General features: G+C 35.8%; 1 protein-coding gene across 1 annotated transcript in view; it reads left to right on the top strand.

Annotated features, from left to right (window-relative positions):
• Nucleotides 1-23739, top strand: part of DMXL2 (Dmx-like 2) — a 42373-nt gene extending 18634 nt beyond the window's left edge. The window contains exons 19-43 of the mRNA XM_009994443.1: nucleotides 134-303; nucleotides 1612-1709; nucleotides 1872-2037; nucleotides 2988-3252; nucleotides 3967-5060; nucleotides 6145-6336; nucleotides 7907-7983; nucleotides 8637-8767; nucleotides 9465-9713; nucleotides 11323-11504; nucleotides 11854-11984; nucleotides 12918-13003; nucleotides 13221-13422; nucleotides 14437-14554; nucleotides 15377-15439; nucleotides 15820-15906; nucleotides 15985-16106; nucleotides 16816-16954; nucleotides 17595-17655; nucleotides 17742-17869; nucleotides 19238-19315; nucleotides 19893-19984; nucleotides 20540-20592; nucleotides 21695-21912; nucleotides 23012-23739. Coding sequence (XP_009992745.1) covers nucleotides 134-303; nucleotides 1612-1709; nucleotides 1872-2037; nucleotides 2988-3252; nucleotides 3967-5060; nucleotides 6145-6336; nucleotides 7907-7983; nucleotides 8637-8767; nucleotides 9465-9713; nucleotides 11323-11504; nucleotides 11854-11984; nucleotides 12918-13003; nucleotides 13221-13422; nucleotides 14437-14554; nucleotides 15377-15439; nucleotides 15820-15906; nucleotides 15985-16106; nucleotides 16816-16954; nucleotides 17595-17655; nucleotides 17742-17869; nucleotides 19238-19315; nucleotides 19893-19984; nucleotides 20540-20592; nucleotides 21695-21912; nucleotides 23012-23221 — 4412 coding nt within the window. The 3' untranslated portion in view covers nucleotides 23222-23739. The remainder of the gene's footprint in view (nucleotides 1-133; nucleotides 304-1611; nucleotides 1710-1871; nucleotides 2038-2987; nucleotides 3253-3966; nucleotides 5061-6144; nucleotides 6337-7906; nucleotides 7984-8636; nucleotides 8768-9464; nucleotides 9714-11322; nucleotides 11505-11853; nucleotides 11985-12917; nucleotides 13004-13220; nucleotides 13423-14436; nucleotides 14555-15376; nucleotides 15440-15819; nucleotides 15907-15984; nucleotides 16107-16815; nucleotides 16955-17594; nucleotides 17656-17741; nucleotides 17870-19237; nucleotides 19316-19892; nucleotides 19985-20539; nucleotides 20593-21694; nucleotides 21913-23011) is intronic.
• The last annotated feature ends 1378 nt before the right edge of the window (nucleotides 23740-25117 follow it).

Here is a 25117-nt window from a genome sequence, read left to right as displayed (position 1 = left end):
TCCTGTTGAGAGAAATAGTTCTTTCTCAGATGTACCTAATGCTTGGGGTTGGAGATCCCACTTTGCTTCTCTGATATATTCTATTTGCTTATTAAAGTCTGGATCTTATGAATTTTATTATGTTATCATTTAGGCCTATCTACTTGTCATTTTGCATGGGCTTTTCATTCTGAGGCTGAGGAGGAACTGATCAATATGATTCCTGCTATCCAGAAGGGAGACCCACAGTGGTCTGAATTAAGAGCTATGGGTATTGGTTGGTGGGTCAGGAATATCAACACGCTCCGAAGGTGCATTGAGAAGGTACATTTATTGCTTGCAAATTATAGTTACAAGCTCTTAGGTGTGCCTTAGATACACACAGTGACTTGGACAGAGCAGATTCCTTTGTATTCCAGTCCATCCAGAAGACTGTATAACTATTATATTTATTTTTGTGCTAACTCATGTTGGCAGTTCTGCCTTACATATTTTGTTATTCAATAGTAAGATGTAATATTGGACTAGGGAAAAGCCATTTCTGAAGCACCTAATTTCCCTTTTCCCTATAATTTACAGTATGCTAAAGATCATATTAAGTACTCTATTTTAAAAAGAACCCTGCTTCAGATACATCAGATGGTAGATATCTAAGTTAAACAGGAAATCATGCTTTGAGTTCATTAGTGGGTTATATTTAAGAAATAAATTAGCTAAAAATATTAGAAAGTAAAAACTAGACAGTCTTTTTGCAAATATAGTATTTTTTATAGTGGAGTATATAGAACAAAGAAGATCTGAACTGCAAATAAATGCAGGTTTTACTCTTCCAAAGAGTTGCAAAATTACTGTTTCTTAGAAATATGCACCTATATTATGTAAAACCAAAATAACACCAAATAGCTTTTGCATGCAGAGCTTTCTTATGGGAGGTCTAATAATCTATAACATGCAATATTTTTGAGATAATATCTAAACTGTTTCCTATAGATACTAAAGAGATTGAAATCCTTGCTTTAGTAAGATTTTCAGCTTTGTCGTAACTTGGAATTTGGTAGATTTGAATCATTACTAGTTTTTGCATTAAATTACAACAAATAATGCAGTCTTAAATGTCAGTGGAACAGAAGTACTTACTAGTTTACTAAATTTCCAAGTCATCTGCTGTAAAAATACATTAATTTTTGAAAGTTACAGGATACTCAAAGGCTCCAGGAGTATCCTAGTACTCCAAATCAAATGCAATTCCATCTGAGTCCTATACAAAAATCAGCATTTATTAAAAACATACTTGTATTAGCTTAAGTGTATGTAAATAACAGATTGCAAGAGGAATTGCACCTAATAGAATGTTACTGTAACACTTTTAAAGAAAATAGTTTTCTTTTCACATTTATAATGTAACACCATGGTTGAGAGGGGTTAACATATTCAGTACTGCTGCTTTTTTGACTCTTAAGAACATTTACAGTGTAATGAGAACTGTCAGGTATGAATAAAACATTCTGACATAAATTACTGTTGCTTTGTAGATAAAATACAGTCACCTAGACCATTCTCTGGCAGAGAACATATGTTATTTAATTAAAAGCAGGCTTTATATTTTCAGTAAATAGTTTTTGTTTACTACAGGTTGCAAAAGCTTCATTCCAGAGGAACAATGATGCCTTAGATGCTGCACTTTTTTACCTTGCTATGAAGAAAAAGGCAGTGGTGTGGGGTCTATTTAGGTGAGTTCTGCTAACTGTAAGTTTCATTAAATCTTAACTGAATCAGGAATGCAAAGAAGAATTCATTCAATATGAGAGTTTAATTTAAAGAGATGTTGTTCAAATGACTGTGAGTTAAAGTTACATTTTAAGATGTTGTCTATTTTCTATTTCCTTATGCAGGTCCCAGCATGATGAAAAGATGACTGCCTTTTTCAGCCACAACTTCAGTGAAGATAGATGGCGCAAAGCTGCTTTAAAGAACGCATTTGCTTTGTTGGGAAAGCAACGCTTTGAACAATCAGCTGCATTTTTCTTGCTAGCAGGTTCACTCAAAGATGCTATAGAGGTAACCACTTCTGAGAAATTAAGTTTCAGTTTCTAGTTTGACCTATGTAACTGCATCCTTACAAACTGTTCTCTGCTGATCTTTTCACAAATTGTGGCAGCACAAATGGTCTGCTGTGTCTACACGACCCCATTATGCCCTGCAGACAGACCATTTACCTCCACAATACTGTGAAAAGAAGCTTGGAAACTGATCTGAAGGCCAGAATAATTGTTCACACACATCAGTCCTCAGTGGAAGCACTCTTGGGAATGCCAGTCATGACCCTTCTGGCAAAGCTTCCTGTTTGATCAGCACAGTTGCAGCACTCTGTTCAGCCTCCAGCTATTCTGCATGACATATTTTTACAACATTAGGTTAAAAAAAAACGTGTTCTCTTCTGAAGCAGCCCTAGGATCCTTTTTTAGTGGAGCTGTGATTGCCTTCCACAAGAGAGGTGAGAGCTGTAAGAAGAATCATAAGCTAGGCAGTACCTCTCAGGAGAGAATGGGAATTAGAGAACCTTTAGTTATTCTGTCTATTCATATGCAGTATGTTTGTCTTTACCTGAGAATGTAAAGAATTTTTCTCAGGGATGTAATTCTGCAGATGAGACAGTGTAAAGAACATCTTACCAGTGGTGTATTAACATTAAAGATGTAAGATATGTTTCTTACCAAGTAGAATAATGATAAACATCTTTATTTATCATATTAAATTTTGACATGCTGATGTACTGCTCTGCTTATCATAGTTCCTGAAATAGAAGAAAAGAAACCTTTCCAAATGTTACTGAGATATCTACCACTTGCCATATTTTTGACCCAAAGATGAATATATGCTTTAAAGAACAGATATAGTGAGAAAAAAATTATCTGTTCTCTAAACATATATTGCTGTTCACTTCATTGTTATTTTAAAGAACTGTCTTTCCCTCAATTAATCAACCATTTCCCCACTTCTTATTGTAGGTGTGCCTTGAGAAAATGGAAGACATTCAGTTGGCTATGGTTATTGCTCGTTTATATGAATCAGAGTTTGAGACCTCTGTCACATACACCTCCATTCTTTATGAGAAGATTTTGGGTTGCCATAAGGATGGAACTGGGTTCAGCTGCACTAAATTGCATTCTGATCCATTCCTGAGAAGCATTGCATACTGGATCATGAAAGATTACACAAGAGCACTGGACACATTATTGGAACAAACTCCTAAAGATGATGATGAAAACCCAGGTATGGGAAAAACATTTTTAAAATACAAAGTAGGGAAGGAGAAATAGTTGGTATGTATGCAGTCCCTTCTCTTGAGATGCCATTATGCTGCAATCATTAATTGGCTTATGTACTGGCCTGCTCAATTTCTCCTTCTTCAAAACCTAGTATTTTTCCAATTTCTTCCAAGGGCATGTCTCCAGCCACCCAGTATCAAACTTGGTTCTGCTGTCAGATAAGCTCAGGAGGGTCTTCTTTGTTTGGTACTTCTCTACAATACCTCTCTACTATTGAATGCTGTCTGGTATTTATTATAGTGCACTTAGATTCCCATTCTTGCATTTAGGAACCAGCAGAGTTCTATCAGAATTTTCTATCCTGTCTCTTCTGAGATTAATGTTAAGTGACAAGTGGCTACATAGATTTCTGTGGCATATTCCCTCCCTTGGGGAAATTTCTACCTGGCTGATCTTTTCAACTTTTTTTAGGCTTAGCTGAGAGGATATAACTGTGAGGCAAGTGAGAGACTAGTATTTTTCTACTCATCCAGCTCACACTTGTTAATCTTTTTGTGGGGAATAAATAATTTTTTCATTTTATGTTGGCAACTAGACCCAAATCTGTCCTTGTTTTTGTTTTTTTGTCAAATATCTGTAGCCCAGAAAATACTGCAAAACAGAAAAATACCATTTTAAAGCCAATTTCAATAGATGTCATATCTGTTTAATTCCTTAGTTATTGTCAAGTCATGCAATCCTGTGGTGTTCAGTTTTTACAATTACCTTCGGACCCACCCTTTGCTCATCCGAAGATACTTCAGCTCACCAGAAGGGACTCTGGCCACCCTAGGTCTGAAAACTGAGAAAAGCTTTGTTGATAAAATCAATCTTATAGAAAGAAAATTATTCTTCACTACTGCAAATGCTCATTTTAAGGTGGGCTGCCCTGTACTAGCTCTTGAAGTCCTTTCCAAAATTCCAAAAGTAAGAAAAAAGTCTGTAGCTGCAGAGAAAGATTCACCGAGTTCTCCAGTGCAAACTGGTGTTTCAGATTCCAAAGCCCCAAGGGATGGTGCTGGAAGTGATGATACAGACTGGTCAAAGCCAATTTCCACTTCCTTGGCTTTGGAGAGTACTGCTGAATCTTCAGCACAATTTGACTGGAGTCAACCAGCAGTGAAATTTGATGATGAGCCTCTTACTCTTGATTGGGGTGAGGACAAAAATGGGTCAGATGAAGAGGACAAGGATGTTGGTCTAATGATGAAAAACTCAACATCTGATTCTAAAAATGGAGAAGCTGAGAAGAGCTCAGACACCAACATCCCACAAACATCACATGAGGAGATTTCTGATGCAGGTGACACGGAAGTTGATGTTATTGCTGAACAGCTGAAGTTCAGAGCCTGTTTGAAGATCCTTATGACTGAACTGAGGACTTTGGCTACAGGTTATGAAGTAGATGGAGGAAAGCTCAGATTTCAGCTGTACAACTGGCTTGAAAAAGAGATTGCTGCTATGCATGAAATATGTAACCATGATGCAGGGGGCAAAGACTATTGCAAAACATACACCAAAGCACATGGGGACCTACTTGATCATGATGATGTGATGGACAAGCCAGACATTGGGTCATATGAACGGCACCAGATAGAAAGACGCAGGTTACAAGCAAAACGAGAACACGCTGAAAGACGGAAGTGGTGGCTGCAGAAGAACCAGGCTCTTCTGAGAGTTTTTCTAAGTTACTGCAGTCTTCATGGGGCACAAGGTGGTGGTTTAGCATCTGTAAGAATGGAGCTGAAGTTCTTGCTGCAAGAGTCACAACAGGTAAAACAAATTCAGTTCATTTCTGTCGACAAGTGTAAACAGCTCTGGACTGTCAGTTTTGTCAAATGCTTAAGTTTGTGCCTGGATAGATGCTTCTTAAGTTCTGCAGGTCTGATGGTCAAGGTCATTTTAATGTTCTTGGAGAAGGAACTTGGTATTTAAGTTTGCTGCTTTTCCACATCCTGATAATTTGGTTCCTAAGAATCTGTTATATGATACTGAGGATTAGGCTGCCTATAACTATGGAACATAACTGTTGCTGTTTATATTACAGTTGCAGCATTATATTTATGTTCCAATGAAATCAGAATTTTGATCATAATATTCTGGGTACTCATATAATAAATTCACAGTTGCTGAAATATAATAATCTCATTTCTTAAACCTCTGCAAATCATGCAAGGGAGCTACAAGGAATGGGATCTTATCTGCAGGATTCAACAAATGACACCAAGTTAGACAGGGTAGTGCTCTATTTTACTATATTATGGCATTTTCTACATTTATTTCATGCAAAACCAGGTATTTTCTGGCAAGTATTAATGACTAACCTGAGCCACAGCAGATAATCTGATACTGGGATACTTGCTCTAGTGGTAGATTTATCACATTTCCTATAGCAGGAGTCCTGTTTGGTGTATTAGGCTTAGCATATCCTTCCAAGAATACAAAAAATAAAATCTGTTCATTTCTACCCGAGGAACTCAGATTAGTGCACATTTGACTTTGTTATTAAACACAGATCATTCACTATTACGTCAACTCATGCTACTGGAAGTGCATTTTTAGTTAGTGTTTCTTAATAGACAATCCGAACACTTCCTAATGAGCTACATAAAAATACTGTTCCTGCACCAAATCAAACTGTTCCAGCAAACTGTTATCATGTCTGATCCATGTTACTGCTGTAAATATTAATTACTTTTGACATCAGTCACAGTAAAATCTTGTCTTTACTGGATAGACAATGGTGGAAGAGGATAAATAACCCTGGAAAAACATTTAAAATGTAAAATTATCACTTTTTAAAAACTTGTTTTTCCTCAAAGCAATAATTTTAAATACAGGCTTTTCTTTTGAACAGGAAACTACTGTAAAACAACTTCAGTCTCCACTTCCATTACCTACAACACTACCGTTGCTTTCTGCAAGCATAGCGTCCACAAAAACTGTGATAGCTAATCCTGTGCTGTATTTGAACAACCACATCCATGACATTCTTTACACAATTGTGCAGATGAAATCTCCACCACATCCTGATATTGAAGATGTCAAGGTAATGAAAATCTTTCAGGAGATGCTAAATGATTTTTTAATAAAATGGGGAGTGTGCATGCGACAATAAAACATACTGAGTTTTCAACTTTTCAACACTTAAGTCTTTCAAAATACTGACCTCCCTTAAGTCTGGCAAACTGGAAATGCTAATTAACTACGTGCTTTCTGACATCTTATTGAACCTGGTTAGTTCCCTCTCATAGAAATTCTGGTCATTCTCAGGAAACTATTCCAAATGTGAATGTCAACTAAAACACTGAACTTTTGGCTCTTAAAACAATATGATCATGTAAGTTAACTAATTATTATAATTCTGGGCAAATCCTGCAGAGAGAATAGTAGGAGACTAAGTTAATACTCCTTAGTAGGAGACTAAGTTACATTATAACTTTCTATAAATACAGATATTATAAAACTTAGAGTGAATTTCCTCAAGTGCACTCATTTTTCAAGCAATTGTGGTGTGTTACTTTATCTGACTCCATACTCTGCGCTAAATAAATTGCTAGATTCAGTAAATAGAGGGGAAAAGGGCAAGAGTCTGAAACTATGACACAGTTAATTAGTAAGAAGCTAAATAATTATTTTGTACATTCAAATCAGTATTCATATTCATTAAATTCATTTTAAGTATTAGAAAACTAAACTGGTTGTTCTACTGCAACAGTTAAGTTACTAAAATCGTAACCCAACCCCTTTAACATCTTTTCTCTCTTATATCAGTTAACTCCTTTTCCATCCTGCATTATTCTACAACAAGCATCTTTCTTACTTTAAACAGTCCTACTTCACATGCATTTTATTCTTTAAAAAGAAGTCAGAAAGAAAAACTGACACTTCCTAACTGCAAAACAAGTACTTACAGAATTCACATCTTTAATCTGAGCACCAGCACTTGATTAAATGGAAAGATAGTTTGAAAAGACAGAAATGAACACAAGGCAGGTTTAAAAAAGTTTACATTTTCAACAGTGTCATTTTCTTCACACTGTGGATTTCATCAGACTTTCCAAGAAATCTTTGCATTTCTTCTGTGTAAGAACTGGAGTTACATTGTGAGGCAATAATGGAATATTGTTCTTGTTACTCCTGGAGGCTTCTGGAAATTTATAAGCACGTAACTGAGGTAAAAAAGAGATTATAGGCAAAACAATCATACAATGATTACTCAAACGTTGGTATTTTCTGCATATTGAGCAACTACTGCTACATTGAACTGGGATGTTGTATAATATGGCTTCCAATTCTATCAATTTCATTACCATAACAGGACATAATTACTCCTTCAGTACACTCATTCATTGCAACAGTTCTATGTTAGAATAAAGTTAATTATCTTTACATAACGTTATAAGCTTTTTACTGCAATCAAATTATCTTGAACAAGCAGTTGTGATTTTCAAAGTACTGTATTGTAAACTTAAAGATTCAGTTACTACTTCCTGCACTGGTTTAAAACTAGGACATTTCCTGCATAACATATTCCCAGTGCTTTTTAGAAACAACTGTAGTTTACTTACTTCTCATGTATGTAATTCTGTACAGTTTATTGGCTCTTTTTATTTTAGGTGTACACACTTCATTCTTTAGCAGCTTCACTTTCTGCATCCATTTATCAAGCACTATGTGACAGCCACAGCTACAGGTAAAATCTGAAGTTTTCTTACAGTCCTATGTTTGGAGTATACTTTGTGTATCCAAAGGAAAAATTATTAATGCATGTGTCTAAAGAAGGGATTAAATATCTGCATGCAAGTGTAGATACTTATACAGTTTATACGTTGATAGCCTTGATATGTCAGATCAGTTTTACACAGAAAAAATAACACAAATAATTCAGATTTTTTTTCCAATAAATAACAGGAAGGTCTAGTGTCACTCTCACTTGGGAGGCTTCTGAAAAATATTTTAATGCTGTTTTCCACAGCACATCCATAGCTGAATGGGGCTGCGGGGAAACATTTAAACCTAACTGAAGCCAGGTTTCAGGTGGTTTATATTCTAAATTGAGACTTTAAGAGAATGCAGTTAAAACATTTTTCGGAAGTCTTCAGAACAAAGCTCTTGTCATATCTGGAGCAGTGCACATATTAAAAATTGATAATGCCACATGGAAACATTTCAAGTTTTAATAAAGAATGTGTTTTATATACTGTGAAATTATAAAATTCATGACTTAGTTCTACAGATTTTTAGATGTCGCATTTTCTGATTATAATGAGAAGCATGTATATATGCTATATTGCAAAACTATTCTAAAAGTCTCCCTCATCAGCAAAAAAAAATATTTATATTTAGCAGTCAAACAGAAGCAAATCAGTTCACAGGGATGGTTTATCAAGGACTGCTTTTGAGTGATCGACGCAGACTGAGGACAGAGAGTATTGAAGAGCATGCAACTCCAAACTCATCTCCTGCTCAGTGGCCTGGTGAGACAAACATAAGGTTATTTTAGTGCCCCTGGAACAGCTCCACATTTCAAAATTATTTCACTGTCCTGTAATATGATAGATAAAATGGTGGATGGTCAATGATGGATAAATGTTTCAAATTTAGTACTGAAATTAATAACATTTTTTAACTTTTTCACGTATCAAGACAAATAAGAATAAGCTTTTTATATGACAAACATCTTGAAGAAGAGACCATGATCTTCAGGATAAACTCAGTAAGCTGATCATTTGTCATCCTAAAATGTTTTCTTCCAGTCTGCCTCACCCCTAAGCAAAGCTTTTTCTGTTAGTTGTTTCCACAGTACTGCCTCTCATCTATGCTTGATTTGGTGTACCTGTCAGAACAAGTACTCCCAATCTATGAGCATAACTGTAGTATTTTGAGGTCATCTGTGGAAACAGTGCAGGAACTTCATAGGCAAGATGAGCTGCCCAGAGTATTTGCAGAGAAGTACAACGCACATGTCCCATGCCAAAGAAGGCTTTGTAGAATTTTGATCTTTATGATTTTAAGAAATATATGAATAGTATGTTTCATCCGAATCAAAGTATTTTGTGGCTGTTAGTGTATGTTTACTATAAAATGTAGAGGTGAAACATTTTCTTTTTTGATTTCTTTCAATTTGTACACCTACTTATTTAACATAGAATGTTTTCTCTTTTCTCTTTGCAGGTGTGAGTTCACTTATAAATCTCTTAAGCTCAGCTCAGGATGAAGATCAGCCCAAGTTAAACATCCTGCTTTGTGAAGCTGTTGTTGCTGTCTACCTGAGCCTCCTCATACATGCCCTTGCAACCAATTCCTGTAATGAATTGTTCCGACTCGCAGCCCATCCTCTCAACAGTAGAATGTGGGCTGCTGTTTTTGGTGGAGGCGTGAAGCTTCTTGTAAAACCTCGAAGGCAGTCAGAAAATATTCCAGGTACTTTATTATCTACAGGTCGTACTAATGATTTGCAATTTATACCTTTCAGTCACCTAGTAGGAAAAGTTTATTTTCTTTTAAAGACCTAAAAAAAGCAAGAAGAATTTAAGTATCTACCACCAAGAAAACTGTTATATTAATTAAAAAGCAGAAAAAAAAAAAAAAAATTAGTCTTGCAGTTGTCCTTTGTAAACCAACATTTTGATTTTTCCATAAAAACTGTACAGGTATTATACAGCTGATTTTACTAGTAGCTACTTACTTAGTACACTTTTCAGGACTTAAAAAAAGATAACATAAATCAGTGTTCATACCCATGGTTTTCTGTATGTGAGAGATGAGTGTTATTGTTTAATAACTGCAGTAACTTGGAAACAGTATTTCTGAAATAATTTTCTATTAGAAGATATGATTTAACCTTGCACAAGGCCACAGAGAATAAATATCACACAGAATCAGCAAAACTGCAAAAGACCTTTAAGATAACCAAATTCATCTGTCAGAAAAATAGTTCATGCTTATATAAGCTCCAGCTGAAACCAGGAATTTTGCGATGACAGTTGAGCATATCTTAAAATACTACATGACAAAAAGCAAAAGTGGACACTGAATTCTGGAAACAGAGAAAAAAAGATTTATCAGAAGCTTCACAGTGCAAGAATACTGGAAATCATGTCACACATTTCTAAAACAATTATAGGCTTCAAGCTTAGGCAGAAATTATAGGGTTTATATATAAAATATAAAACAAAATAGTGCTAAAACAATGTACCAATATAAGTGTGCACAGCAAACACCTGTCACTCATGGAATAATTGAAACTTATCAGGGCAGACATTTTCACAAAATATTAATATTAATAACTTGCATAACCTCATGTCTTCATTTGAGATGTATTCTGTTTTCCTTTAACCTACAAGCTGCTACAGCTTCTGATGTTTCAGAGGATGGTAATGAAGGTTTGTAAAAAGTTGCAGTGTAGATCAATGTTAGTTGTAGCTTTTAGAAGAAAAGTTTGTAAATATCTAACTCCTTTGTAATAAAGTAAGTGTGACCTTAATATTGCCTGATCAGAAATACTTTGAAAAAAAATTTCCACATTAATATTTTGGCATTTTATTGATAATAAAATTTGAATCATAACACTTAAATAGCCTTCAATTGTCAAAATGTCTTTCTCTATTCAAATTTTTCTTCACTATTTTAAGAGTTCTTAGACTTATATTTCAAATAGGTAACACTACGTGTGCAGTTTACAGTTCAGTGAAATTGTATATATTACTTTCATTTCTCAACAAAATGTTTTAATTTCATTCTAAATTTTTTTCTTGAGAAATTTTTCAGCTAAAAGCTTTTTACTGAAAATCTACATCTCCTGAGAACTTAATCCAGATAGTAAAATGTATTTCTCATGATATATCAAATTTATAAATGCCACAGTTACAGAATTTATCCTAAGTGAATTTTTCTATGATTACACTTACTTTATTCATGCTGGCCTTGATTTAAGAATCAGTAGAAATTAGTACCACTACTTCAATTATAAGATACAGCCATTTCTAAAGATTCAATATTAATATCAGCTTTTCAAATTTCCTGAATTTAGCTCCACCTCTACCATCAGAAGAAATGGATAAACATCGCCGTCGGTTCAATATGAGAATGCTCGTGCCAGGAAGACCAGTAAAAGACAGCTCTGTGCCCCCACCTGTACCTGCAGAAAGACCCTCTTACAAAGAAAAGTTTATCCCTCCAGAGCTCAGCATGTGGGACTATTTTATGGCAAAGGTAATTTTAAATGAAAAATTTGAAGTTACAGTTCATAAAGATCTATTTCTTCTTTTAAGTTTTAAAGGACAAAAACAATAGGAACATTTTGAGCGCTCTTCATAGTAAGTAGCAGAATATTATTCTTGCAATAAAAGATTAAGAGCCTACAAGTCTATTATTTAACTTTCAAAACATGCCTCTTGCCAATAATATAGATAACTAAGTATCAAGGGGAAAAGCTTAATGTTTAAGGAAATTTATTTATGGATTGTTGTCACTGCCATAGTTTAAATGGCAACTAAAGTAAGAGTTGAATATTAAGAGATCAGAAAATTGCTTTTACAGCAGACTTTATTTTGCGTTGCAGCCATTTCTTCCTTTATCAGACAGTGGTGTTATCTATGACTCTGATGAAAGCATTCACAGTGATGAGGAAGAGGATGATGCTTTCCTCTCTGATGTACAGATTCAGGAACACAAAGATGCCAACTCTTACAGGTTAGCAGAAATTGCCACTGTTTTAGACTTATTGTGTCATGTGCATACCTTTTCTTCCAAATTAAAGAAAATATAGGTCCTCTGTACTTTCCACAGTTTAAGCCAAATAATTTCAGTACTTTGATAAACTTCTCTGTGGCACTGGGATTACAGTAGTGATAAATTCTTATCAGAGTAACAGGTCCCCTTTTACTTTCCTAAAAAAAAATATGCAAACAAACCACAGGATTAGGAAGTCAAAGCTGTGTGGTTTGTATTTTCAGACAGCTGAAAAACAAATATAAAAAAACCCTTATCTTTGTTTTTAAGGTGAAAGGAACATAAGGTACCACAATGATCCTTAGATTTTGAACAAGACAAATTAAATAGAACACTTAAAAGAGAAAATGTTACAAGATAGAAGGAAAGAAAGTGGATGACCTCAGCATTATAATAATGGAGAAGAATTATGGCTCTTTTACACGTTTTCCTTAGTTCTTCCAGCTATACTATACAGGATCTGTTTCTTTAATATCTGTGAGACACTTTCAGTATGAAAACTTCTGCCATGAATGCTAAACTGAAGTAATGTCTTGCCTGTATTCATTGTGATTTCATAGAGAATTTCTGAAGGCATTTCAGGGAGCTTCTACTTTATTCTCAGTCTTCAAGAGGCTCATGTCTACACTCTCCCTGATCTGGGGAGAAGAGCACAATCATGCAAAAGAGAGAAGGGGATACTATCTGTTGCAGCTGGGTGCCCTCAGAGAGGCAACCTTATGTTGCAGAGGTGGGATAGAAGTATCTTTCCCTGTGTGTCTGGTAAACCTCAGCTGCACCACCTACACTGTTTTCCTAATCTGTTTATTTGGTAGAAAGAGAAAAATAATGTGCAGATAACTGTTAATATTGTTTTAACACATTCTATGCCATTTATCTATTCTATTTATACAGCTGGGCTCTTCTGCATCTGACAATGGTAAAATTAGTTCTGCACAATGTTAAGAACTTCTTTCCCATTGCTGGCCTGGAATTCACTGGTATGTTAAGTTCTGCATTAAATTTTAGATTTCTCTCTAAGTGGCTGTCTAACAGACCGTGCTTTTTAATTTTCATTTTAATATTTTCATATATTGCAACTGCCAACAAGTACGTTTCCTTTTTTAAGATTTTTTTATGGTATTATTCTGGCCTTTTTATACACACAATAACTTACTTATTTTCCTCTAAGCCTTAATGATTAATATTTCTGTTTAGATCTGCCTGTAACATCACCATTGGGCATTGCTGTAATAAAAAATTTGGAACGTTGGGAACAAATTCTGCAAGATAGGATGGACCAGTTTGAAGGCCCACCTCCAGACTACATCAGTGCTTACCCCAGTGACCTTGGCGTGGGTGCAGGACCAGCTGTTCTCCGCAATAAAGCGATGATCGAGCCTGAAAACACCCCGTTCAAGTAAGTATTCTTTCCTAGCAGAAACACATTCTTTGATCATAGAAATACTACAGAGTATTTCCACCTAAACAGCCAAATGAAGGTTGGCTAGATCTTAGGTCTAACTTTACAGAAACTACTTTCCCATGTTTCTCTGTTCCTTCTTGTGCAGCTGTCTCCTGCAGCAGCCTTTACTTAATGCTGCTGCACCTTTCACAACTGCAGCAGGAAAGGAAAATAAGAAGGAAAGAGAGGAGCTTGGAGGACTGCAAATCCAGGGCAATGGCTGCTGCTGGGAAGACCCTATTCAACCTCTTTTACCATTGCTCCAGTAGCAGCTGCTCCCCACCCTACCCACCAGCAACAAAAGAAGAGAGTTGGATAATACATGCAGATGTCAGGAGAAGAGAAAGGAAGTTGTAGTATAGTCCTTGTAAAGCTGATCCTCCTGTGTTTAGATGAATGTTACACTTGTAGGTATCTCTATATGCAGAGAGTGAACCATATTTTCAACCCAAAAATAGCTTGCTTTTTGTAATACACTAAAATACAACTTTAGGTTAGCTCACTATATATGACTTTGGATTTACATAGTTGATACTGCTATAGGGCTTTATTAAAAACATGCAGTGCTTCTTTGGAAATATCTGTCCTCAAACATGAGGCAGTGAATTTTATTTGGCTCATAAAAGAGCTAAATATTTCAGAATTATTTTGAATATTGAAAGAAATATGTAAGTGTATTTTGTAGGGTCAGCATAATTCCAACATAAAAGTAGTTTTAGTAGAGTGCAAATATAGACATAAATGGAGGTCAGCAGGTTAATCTGTAGTAGTTGGAAGTTAGTAACATAATTTGGATTTTTTTTTAATTGAAGACAAAGTATCTTGTCTTGAATAAATTAGAGCTTAAACATTGTTTTTGTCATTTAAATCAGGATTTAATGTAAAGTCATGTACAGTTTTTCTTTAGACTTTTTTTTCCCCTACCTTTAATGATAGTGAAGCTTTTCCCCCACCTTCTATTTTATCCAGATCAAAGGATTATTCAGCTCTTCCAGCAAAAAGGCTCTGGCATTTTCTGGTGAAGCAAGAACTTCTTCAGGAGACTTTCATAAGATATATATTCACAAAGAAAAGAAAGCAAAGTGAGGTAAACAAAGGATGTAACTTTTTTAAAAAAGAAAGCTCAATTAAAACTGTTCCTCAGTCTCTTCAGTATTTTTTTTTAATTTTTCTTTCCATTCTTTTGTTGACATTTCAATTTCCTTTCTTTCATTGAAGAGTGTTTAGATTATTTATTTTTTTTAAATCAACATGACTGTCATGTTGTTTATTGATATATTACCTGAATCGAAGATTTTTAGACAAGACATATCTCACCTCACCTTTACCTATTTGAATACTGTCCTAATAAAGAAACAGAACATTTACAGTAAGGGTAATTAGTAAATAAATTTGAACATTCATATAATTCTTTTTGGTTTTCATATTGAAAAAGAAATTTAAATTAGCTATTACTTTGTGTATATGTATATATGCATGAGTAATATATACATATAAAAGTAATATTATATAGTAACATATAATAAGGGGCTATACTAATTGTACCACCAGTTACAACTATCATGAGTTGTAACTGAAAATTTAAACCAAGACATAAGTACCATGGGAAATAAGTATACTATTTAATATCTTTAAGAATTCCTGTAAGTGTGGAGTTTGTGTGTGTATTACTTCTCCATTTATTTACTATATCATACATTTTGTGTTCATCTAGGAGGCATTACATTTGAAGTGAGTTTGTTTAGATTCCTGTGTTAGTTTCTGTGCCTTTTATAAAAAAAAGTTAAAAATACATTTGTCATCATTTACTGACAGAGTGGCCTTTAAAATCTAGTTTGGAATGTTTCATTCTTTTTTTATATTTGTTTGTGCATGTGTTTTGTGTTTGTGACTGTGTGATGTTATGTAGTCTGTAGAAGATCGTGTGGAGCAGGTCAAACAAAACTGCGTAGCAGAAGATCACAAAACCAAGGTAGTATCCCTTCTCCCAAACCTCTAGCACATTCTTAAAAGTTCTGTGGAACTAGCTTTTCTTTCTCTAATGTGACTAACAGAAGCTCTATGTTCTGTGGAGTCTGTGTGGCAGGCTTTTAATCAGTGAATTAACTTTGGACGTCCTGATAATTGGGATGAGCGAACACCTTGCAAATAGTGTTGCACACACAACTTTGTGTTTCTTACACTCAAATGTAACTTTTGGCTTCTAGAACACTGAGAAGTCTAAGCTTCCTAAACAATGCTGAGGCCACTGAACTTTTCTTGCATGAATTTTGTATAGATCTTTTCAGTCTGAATGTGCCTCCACAAAATGGATTTTCAGGCTAATTGAGATTTCTTATTAATGTTTTTTAGGTTGAAGCAGATCTTGGCTACCCTGGAGGAAAAGCAAAAATCATTCACAAAGAATCAGATATGATAATGGCATTTGCAGTTAATAAGGTAAGCATCAAAAACTACAATAAGTGTAATAAAAATATCTTAACTGTGGTTAGTAAGTTTTCTATTTGTGCTGCATAGGCAAACGGCAATGAAATTGTTTTGGCATCTACACATGATGTTCAAGAACTTGATATTTCAGCTCTACTGGCTGCTCAGTCATTTATATGGATTGGAGAGGAATGTGACAGAGAGTCTAAAAGGTATGTCGGGTTCTTTATGGCTACATTAAGAGTATTGGTTTTATGTGAGGCTGCAGTGGATTATAAAAAAAAGTTACTTACTCTTCTTCACTAGGTTTCAGATTGCTTTACAAAGGAGCGAGGGAAGGCAAAAGAGTATTACTGTCCTTGTTTTACAAGTGGAGAAACTAAGGTTTTGAGGGTTTTGAGTATCTGGAGCATGTCTACACTGCACAGTGAAGTAAAACCCCACGGTGCATAAGCTAATAAAGGAAGTGCTACCTTAGAAACATTGCAGTTGCGTCATTGCAGTGTTAATGCTAGTTACAGTAGCTGATGTAAGTTGTATCATGCAACAGCCTAAATGACTGTCTCCATTACTGTGCTGAGAACTGTGCATGTATCAGCTGCAGCAAGCACTCAGCTGTACCATATTGCTTTGCACAGAACAGATGGATCCATACAGACATGTGGGTCAGGAACATTCCAACAATACTCTTCTCAAGAGAGCTTATTCTCAACAACTTTTCTACCATGGTTAGGATCTTCTGTTGAGGTTAAACCAGTAGATTGGGAGCACGTAGAAAGTGTTTGTTCAATGGAACTGCAGGAATTATCAATTTATAGTCTCATTAGAATCACTTCCTCTCCCCACTGCTATTAGGCAGATAAACAGCATAGGTCACAAAGAAACAATTGTTTAAAACAAAACACTGCTGTTCTTTGACAGTTCTGATGACATTGACTTCCGTGGTTCTACCACAACACTAACTCAGTCAACTGCACCATCTTTTGGAGTGAATCAGATACAACCATCTTCATCCATGCCATGGTTAGGCAGTGGTCAAACTAGCACTGGAGCTGGTGTGGTAAGTACTTCTGTTGCCTGCAACTCAGGAGACTTCCCTTTTTCAGTGTAGTCCTTAGTAGAGAGACCTAGTGTGCATTAGCCATCATACTGTTAATTCAGGGTTGACATAAAAGGCCTATGACCACCATGACCTGGCCAAGAAGGTGGCCAAACTGAACATTTTCTTGTATATTGTGATATATAATTAAATCTTGTGGCATTGAATTATTGTGGTATCGAAAGTAATAGGACAATCAGGGTTTTGTCTTTCTTAGGGGAACTTTGAGGTAGGACCTGGAGTTCTAGGGACAAAACAAAATAAAACAAACCAAAAAAAAAGCCAGCCCAAACCAGAGCAATCCTAAACTTTAAAGTCGTGCACTGGGACTAATATAAAAATCTTACACATCAGCATGTGCTTAAGCTCTTTGTATAATAGAAGACAATACTAATACTATTTGAACATTTGTGTCTAAAAAGGCTGTCGTAAACAGGCTTTATTTATTATACTGCAACTAAACATACTTAGATGCAAATAATGGTAGCTTAACAGGCTTTGTTTAACTGAAAGACACTCACCCTGTAGTAGTATAAACAAAATTTAAAAGTGTTTGTGTCTTTTTTCAAAATTAAAATATTTTTATTTGTTTTATATGAAGCTTATTAAAAGAAACCTGAATAACGTCAAGAGAATGGCTTCACATCCAGTCCACCAGTACTGTAAGTGAAACATGCTTACTAGTACAGAGTAGATAATTTCCTATAAGACACTGCAGTATTAATGAAGATCTATCTTTTAATCTCAGACCTTACAGGAGCACAAGATGGGAGTGTTCGGATGTTTGAGTGGACAAGGCCACAGCAGCTGGTGTGCTTCCGGCAGGCTGGGAATGCCAGGGTGACAAGAATGTATTTTAATTCCCAGGGCAACAAGGTGAGTACAACATTTAGGATTTTCCTTTTTGCTTTTAATCATAAGGAAACATTTGGTTGTGCTGTGACCTCTAAAACAGATTTAACTGGTGACACAGAAAACTGTTAAGATGTCCCTGAATGATGCACAAGCAGTATCCTATCATTCTGTTTGGATGCATGTGGAAGCTTTTAACAAACACTGACTTTAACTTTCTTTTGTCTGCTTTCAGCTTCACACTGATCCCATATACCATGTGCTGTATTTTCAGACTCCTTGTTCTCCCTGTTCTGAAATCTGTGTCCCCATGTGGGGGTGACTTTTTAAAATTACACATTAAAAAAAAAAAAAAAATGAAACGTGCTTACTTATTTTGTAGATGTAAATTTGTATCAATCTGGGCATAAGTCTTCAAGAACTGCTTCACGCTTCACATTCTGGCCAAGATAAAGTTTGGACAGAATGCATTACCTAGAAGATATAAATAATACAGCCTATTAGTTTAAGAATGTAAGCCTACTGCAGTACAGTGGAGAGCAGAATGTACAGAGTAGACAAAGAAAGGAATTGGGAGGAATACCCACCTCTTCAGTGTTTTATGTTGCCCATTCTGTTTACATTTTACTGAAACTCTTGAAGTTCATTGGAGTTAAGAGCCAAAAAAAGTAAATTAAAGGAGTTAGGGCATGACTGCAAGATAGCAATATAACAGTCAAACCTCAACATTTAGAAACAGCTGGAAATACAAAGTATCTCCCAGCATATACCTATTTTCAGGTAGCATAAAATCTCATTTAAACTTTTGTGTTTTTTAAATAGTGTTTTGATTATGTTTTGAGATATAACAGTCTTCACATTATCTAGGAAACTATTTAAAGTAAGGAATTAAGATGTACTAGTTGTTTCCCACTGCTTCATATGGAGGTCAATCAGGCAGGAGTCACAAAACCTGATTAAATGGAAAAAATATGAAAAATAATTCTAAATATTTCCAAAAGCATTTTGTAAAATATTTATAGGCATAGAATATGCTGCATAGAACATACAGTATTGATTGTTAATATTTCAGTAATAAGTATAACTCAGTCATTTTACCATTCATGATACAGTACAGTCCTTCCACAGTGATTCTCACTCTGCTTTTCTGCCAGGCTCTCTTGCAGCTTTCTTCACTAAGTGTTTTCAGATGGAGTCCTGGAGTAGCACTGAAATCCCTTGGCTTCTGAATACTTTTTTTCTACCTGACAATCGGTGCTATTATTCTTTAATGTGCAGACAAGGGATTGGTGTTTTAGGTGATGGTTTTTCTGAAGTCAGCTGTTCAATGACATACAGTAAGCATCCAGTAACCACTGCATGATGCTAACAAATGCAGTTTGTTCCTTGCAGTGTGGTGTTGCTGATGGTGAAGGATTTCTAAGTATTTGGCAAGTAAACCAAACCACCTCAAATCCTAAGCCCTATCTGGTAAGTAAAAAGACATTTTATTTTCTTTTTACAGAGGAAAGTTAAGTCTATGAGACTTGAGACAGGCCAAGAGCCTGAGAGTTTTGCTGAGACATTTTTGATTTTGCTGCTTTTTAATTGGCAGACTATCAAAACTACTGGAGAGTTTCAGAGGTACATCTTTGGAACACTAGTTGTTCAATAGACGTAAGCTACAATATAATTACAAATAATACTTCAGCATTACCCCTGATTAAATTAAAAATCAGAGCTGACAGTAATTACTTTACAACCCAAAGACTTAGTAAAAAAATACATTCTTCAATACTTTTCACTGCTTAATAGTACATGAAGACAGCTCTTAGTTTGAAATTCTGGCTATTGTGATACACTATATTGCGTATAGTTCCCTTATTTTTCTATTTTATATACTATACTGGATTTTAATCCATTGCTCCATTCTCTGAGGTTCCAAACTGTATTGTCTGTCTGTTCTTAAACTTTGTTTAGAAAACTGCTTGTGTTGTGCTACCTTGTGTAACTTTGGATGCAGACTGCAACTGGCAAGATTGTAACTTCTTTGTTTTGTTTCTAACAGAGTTGGCAGTGCCACAATAAAACCACAAGTGACTTTGCATTTGTAACCTCTTCAAGTCTTGTTGCTACATCGGGACAGTCCAATGATAACAGGTGTGTTTAAAGAAACAATTAAGAATTTCACAGAGATACCTATTCATCTCCATTAACTTGCTACCTCTTGGTGCATTAATGCAGACCTGACATTTTAAGGCCCAGTCTTCTAAGCTTTGTTACTGCTTGAACTTGGCAGATGATTTCTTTGAACATCATTCCTCCAGTTGCTTGTTTCCCAAATGTATTTTTTGTGAGGAATGGGTCAACAACTTGCCAGTTTTTTCAAGGTGTATTCCAAATGCAACCAGTTTGATGTGATGTTGTTGGTGAGGGGAGAAGTATGTTCAGCAAAAGCAAGATAATTCTTTTTCTCTGAAAAGAACAACTTTGTAATTCCAGGGTACAACCTAGGATTAGTACACATCTTAAAAGCAGAAAGTACATAGTTCCACTAAGAAGCATAAAAGAGCATAGAAAGAATTAAATCTCTCCAGTGACTGCAGAGAGTCAAGAGCTCCTTGTTCAGTTCCTCTTTAGAGGCTTTGACATAAAATGTGAACACCCCCTGAATCACTGAGCAATAGGCCATAATAATTTTTCCCCCTTCCCCAGAAACGTGTGCCTCTGGGACACTTTGGTTTCATCTGGTAACAGCCTTATACATGGTAAGTACTGCAGCGAAAACTAAACTTCCACTTCTTATTAACTGAGGTAAGATCAACAGATTGTGCATGCACTGGGGGCAAGAACTGTTCTAAGTATGTGTTGCACACAAACGCACACACCAGAACCAGTGCTGTGTGGGCTCTGCTCTGTATAGAAAAGGAAGAAGGAAGAATGAAGGAAGAATGTCATACACAAAGCTGGTTTTGTGACAGCATGAATAAAGTCTGAAATATTTTAATGTAGTCCAGAAAAAAAAAAATTAACAGCTGACTAATGAAGACTGCATTATTGAATTCTTCTGTGTATGCAGCCTTCCACTTAAACTGGCACTTAATATATCCAGTACTTTGCTGAGCCACGGAGGAAAAGACAACTGCAGGTAATAGCAGAAGTAACTTGTTCTCTCTGCCATCCTCGTCTTTCAGCATTGGACTGGATTCTTAAAAAGATGTTTGTATCTGTTTTACAGATACAGTTTTACAGTAATTTTCATCTTTATGTAACAAACTAAACCAAAATTCCATGAAAGAAAAAACCATACAAATCTAAACATAGTTTCTCAGGCTTTTAAAAGAGCAAATTTAACCATCATAAACATCTGCAAACAACTGCAGTACTTGCATAAGCAATAGGCGCATTCTGAGATTCATATTTTCAAACTAACAGACTGCAGAGTTCAGCTTAATTTGAAATAAAGTGGGTCAGGGCTCCTATGAAAAATAGGTTAGGAAATTAGAATAATTCATATCTATAAGGTAGTTAATATTTATTTTCTTCTAGTTCAGCTTTACTGTTTTTCTAACTCAGGAATGTAATTGAACTTAGTGTGGTGATTTTTATACTTTCTCAGTTTTTTAAACTCAGGTATGTGCCTGTATTCTAAAATAAGTTAGACAGCATATCAAGCATTCTTGTGTATTAGGTCTATGTCTCTCATGACAGCAAACAACTGTAAGCTACTGTCAGATATTACCCATAGAAAGGAATGTATTTGTGAAGTTAGAAAATATTCAGAGAATAATTAATAGAAGAAATGCATCTTAAGATCAGAAGTTACTTACAGTTTCAAATCTATTAAACTCTGACATCTTCCTTCTTCAGCCTTCACTTGTCACGATCACGGTGCCACAGTCCTTCAGTATGCACCAAAACATCAACTGCTCATTTCTGGAGGCAGGAAGGGATATATCTGCATCTTTGACATCAGACAGCGGCAAACCCTTTACACCTTCCAAGCACATGAATCAGCTGTTAAGGCCCTTGCACTGGATCCGTCTGAGGACTATTTTGTGACAGGCTCAGCAGAGGGCAACATGAAGGTAAGACAGCAGAGTATGGAGCTGAAGGGATGTACTGACATGTGTTGGTCACCATGCTGGAAGCTGCCATATGAATGCAGTAACAAAACAAAAACAAACTGAAAAAACCCAAACCTACCTTTGCTATACAGGATGCTTGCCCTACATTTATAATGTAAACTTCAATATACTAATATCCTTCTAAAGCAAGTAGGTTTTGTTCCTCACTGAAGAAGATTAAACAGTATTTTTAAAGTTGTGGGACTGACTTTTAAGCAAAGTGCATAAAGCAAAGTGCATGATTCTGAAACCTTCGTTTTATTTTTCCTCTTAAAAATGCTCTGGTTTTGCCTTTGGATATTTCTCTTTATAATATAAGGGATGCTCAGTAACTTCAACATCATGTAAAATTTCTCTAACACCGAGTTCTGTTTTCTTGCTGCTGTAGCCCCAGACAGCTGCTATGGATGTCACAGCAGCAAGAAACAAACAAAAAATCCCCACAAAACAGAAATGCAGTCCCTGTTTTAAAGGATGTATTTCCTGAGCAGTAAAAGAAGGAGATAAAAGAGCATGGTAAAGACAAGGAAAATACAGGGTTTTTTCCTTCTAGCTGCACTGCACACTGTTTAATGGGTGCTTTCTGTGCTGCTGCACACTTTGTGGCCTAGTCTTGAGGAGAGCTTCTGCAACTTGCCAGATAGCTGAGACAGCTGTGCAGGCTTATTCATTATGCTGCTTACTCTGCAGCAGTCCCTGGCAGAAAAGCACTTCCAGCTCCTGGAAAGCTGGCAGGAGTCATCTTGGGTAAAAAAAAATCCAACCTGTCCATTTCTGCAGCTTCCATGGGGGGAAGCTGCCATAAGCACAACTGAGCAGGTAATACCAGGCAGCTTCAGCCTGGCAAGGAACCAAGTGGTCCACACTGAGGTAGTCTTACACTGTCTTGCTTCATCAGGAGCCTCTCAAGACTCTTGGAATTGTTGTAATTGTTAATAGACAAGAAAAAATATCCTTTTTCTTTGCTGAATAGGGTTTGGAACAGCCAGAAATCTGAAACAGTAGGGGAAAAAAATACAAATCCTAATTGTAATCTCTTTTTCTCATTTGCCCTTCACAGGTGTGGAGACTGACTGGCTATAATTTAATTCATTCATTTAAAAATGAACATGCTAAGCAGTCCATTTTCAGAAATATTGGTGCTGGTGTCACCCAGATTGAAACAGTGCAAGGCAATCGTATCTTCTCCTGTGGAGCAGATGGCACGCTGAAAATGAGGGTTCTTCCCAATGCTTTCAATGTACCTTCAGGCATTTTTGACATTCTGTAGCACTAAGTGAGCTAATCCTGGTTTTATATAATGTCCCTTTAAGTAGATAAAATGGTGGTATGCACCATGGAAAGAGAAGTCTGTTTCCTTTCAAAGCAGTTGCTGCAGCATTAAGTATTATGGGGAAAAATAAACCCCTTTACAACAGGTATATTTTGAGTATGCCCATAAGGATCACTGGGGTGGAAATGCATGTACTGTAGTGTAAAAGCAAAGAGTTCAACCCAGTAGAGTCATTCCTTGGCTGGGCTATTGCTCAGTAACCCACAAGCTGCATTTAGTAAGTACATTGTAAAGATTCTGACAACTGTCAGTTCCTTAACAAGCACTGTGGTTCTACAAGTCAGCAAGCATTTCTGATGTGATTCTGATTATTTTTAATCCATTTCTTCCCACTAATTGAAGCATGTGTACGACTTCTCATTGTAAAATAGTTTAGTTTTAATTAAGGGTACTCAGTGTATTTGATTTTTGCAAGAAAATGTAATGGATGCAAATGCCGTGGAAATGTGCAATCAAGAACGTACTGTGAGACGTATCATTTTATGCTGAGATTTTTTTTCTCCACTTAGTATTAATACATAGTTGATACTGAACCTTGCACATCAACACATTTTTAAATGCAATGTGTTGTTTGGTTTTTTTTTAATTTGCACACTATTTTCCTTTCTTTGGGACAGCTATGTTTTCTATTGGACACCTGCCTTTACTTTAGGAATGTATTGTAAGCACTTAATGTTTGTAGTGAAGACATCCATGATTCTAGTCAGCTTTTAGTTTTGATATTTGTTTGTCCAGAAAATATTTCATTAAATGAAGCTGTTAAGAGGATACCAATGGAACGTACAGTGCCACATTTCAGATGAATGTCAGGCTTTATGTGGCCAGCTAGTAAATAGTAGATAAAACTGGTAATTAAATTGTTACCACGGTATATTGTATAAACTATGCAGAGTTCAATATTGTTTGCTTGTAATATAACTAGCTACTGTTGTCAGATGTATTTTTATGTTGTAAACACAAAACATGTCCATAAGAGACTGGAACAGATGTCTGCATATTTAAATGTTAACAAACTGTCTCATTCCTCCAATGAAAATTTTGATGTCTGTGCTGTATTGTAAAATATACTGAAATAAAAAGCACCTTTCACCAAAGGTGATTTTAAAATGCAGGCTGTGAAGTATGGGAAGTATGAAAAGAAAGAAAAGTAAATGTCATTCTTTAATTTTTCCTTTGTAAGTTAAATAAATTACTTTTATTTCACGGAACAGTCCATTCCAGAACCTTGCCTTATATTTAAATAGCTTTAACTAAACCTCCAGTGGATTGACTGGATCCTCCCTGAGCTCACTTTAACTTGACCTCTGACTATACTGAAATAAAAAGCATTAGCTGTTTGCATTTTATTTTCAGCTGTCCTAGAAAAACATGAGGTTAACAGCATTTAGTTCTTCCTTGCCAACAGAGGCAGCTGCAGGAAACACAGCCCAGTTCTGTCACTGGGCGAAGAGGCAGAATTTGCAGGCCCTTCTTCTGCAAGAGGCTGATCTGAGTGGTTCAACACTGACATTCAGAAGTGGAATGTGATTTAAGATAGGCACATTATCTAGAAACAGTCACATCTGGCTTGAACTGTACTTGCCCAAGTCCATTGCTAAGCTTTTGGGTTTTTTAAAGCCAAAATTGCTTCATTAGTATCATAATTCAATATGTGAAAAACACCACCAAACAAAACAAACAAACAAAAAAAAAACACACAAAAAAAACCTACCAGCAAAAAAAACCAAACCAAACCAGCACACCACATCCCACAGAAGTCACAAGAAGCCCACGTACACAACTCTAGCTCTGGACTGTGAAGTTTTGCACTCTTTGTAGGTATACAGAGAATTA

This window comes from Chaetura pelagica, unplaced genomic scaffold (assembly GCF_000747805.2).
Source record: "Chaetura pelagica isolate M959 unplaced genomic scaffold, ChaPel_1.0 scaffold222, whole genome shotgun sequence".
NCBI classification, from domain to species: Eukaryota; Metazoa; Chordata; class Aves; order Apodiformes; family Apodidae; genus Chaetura; species Chaetura pelagica.
Note: the sequence above shows the minus strand (reverse complement) of the source record. Positions and strands in the feature narration are given on the sequence as shown.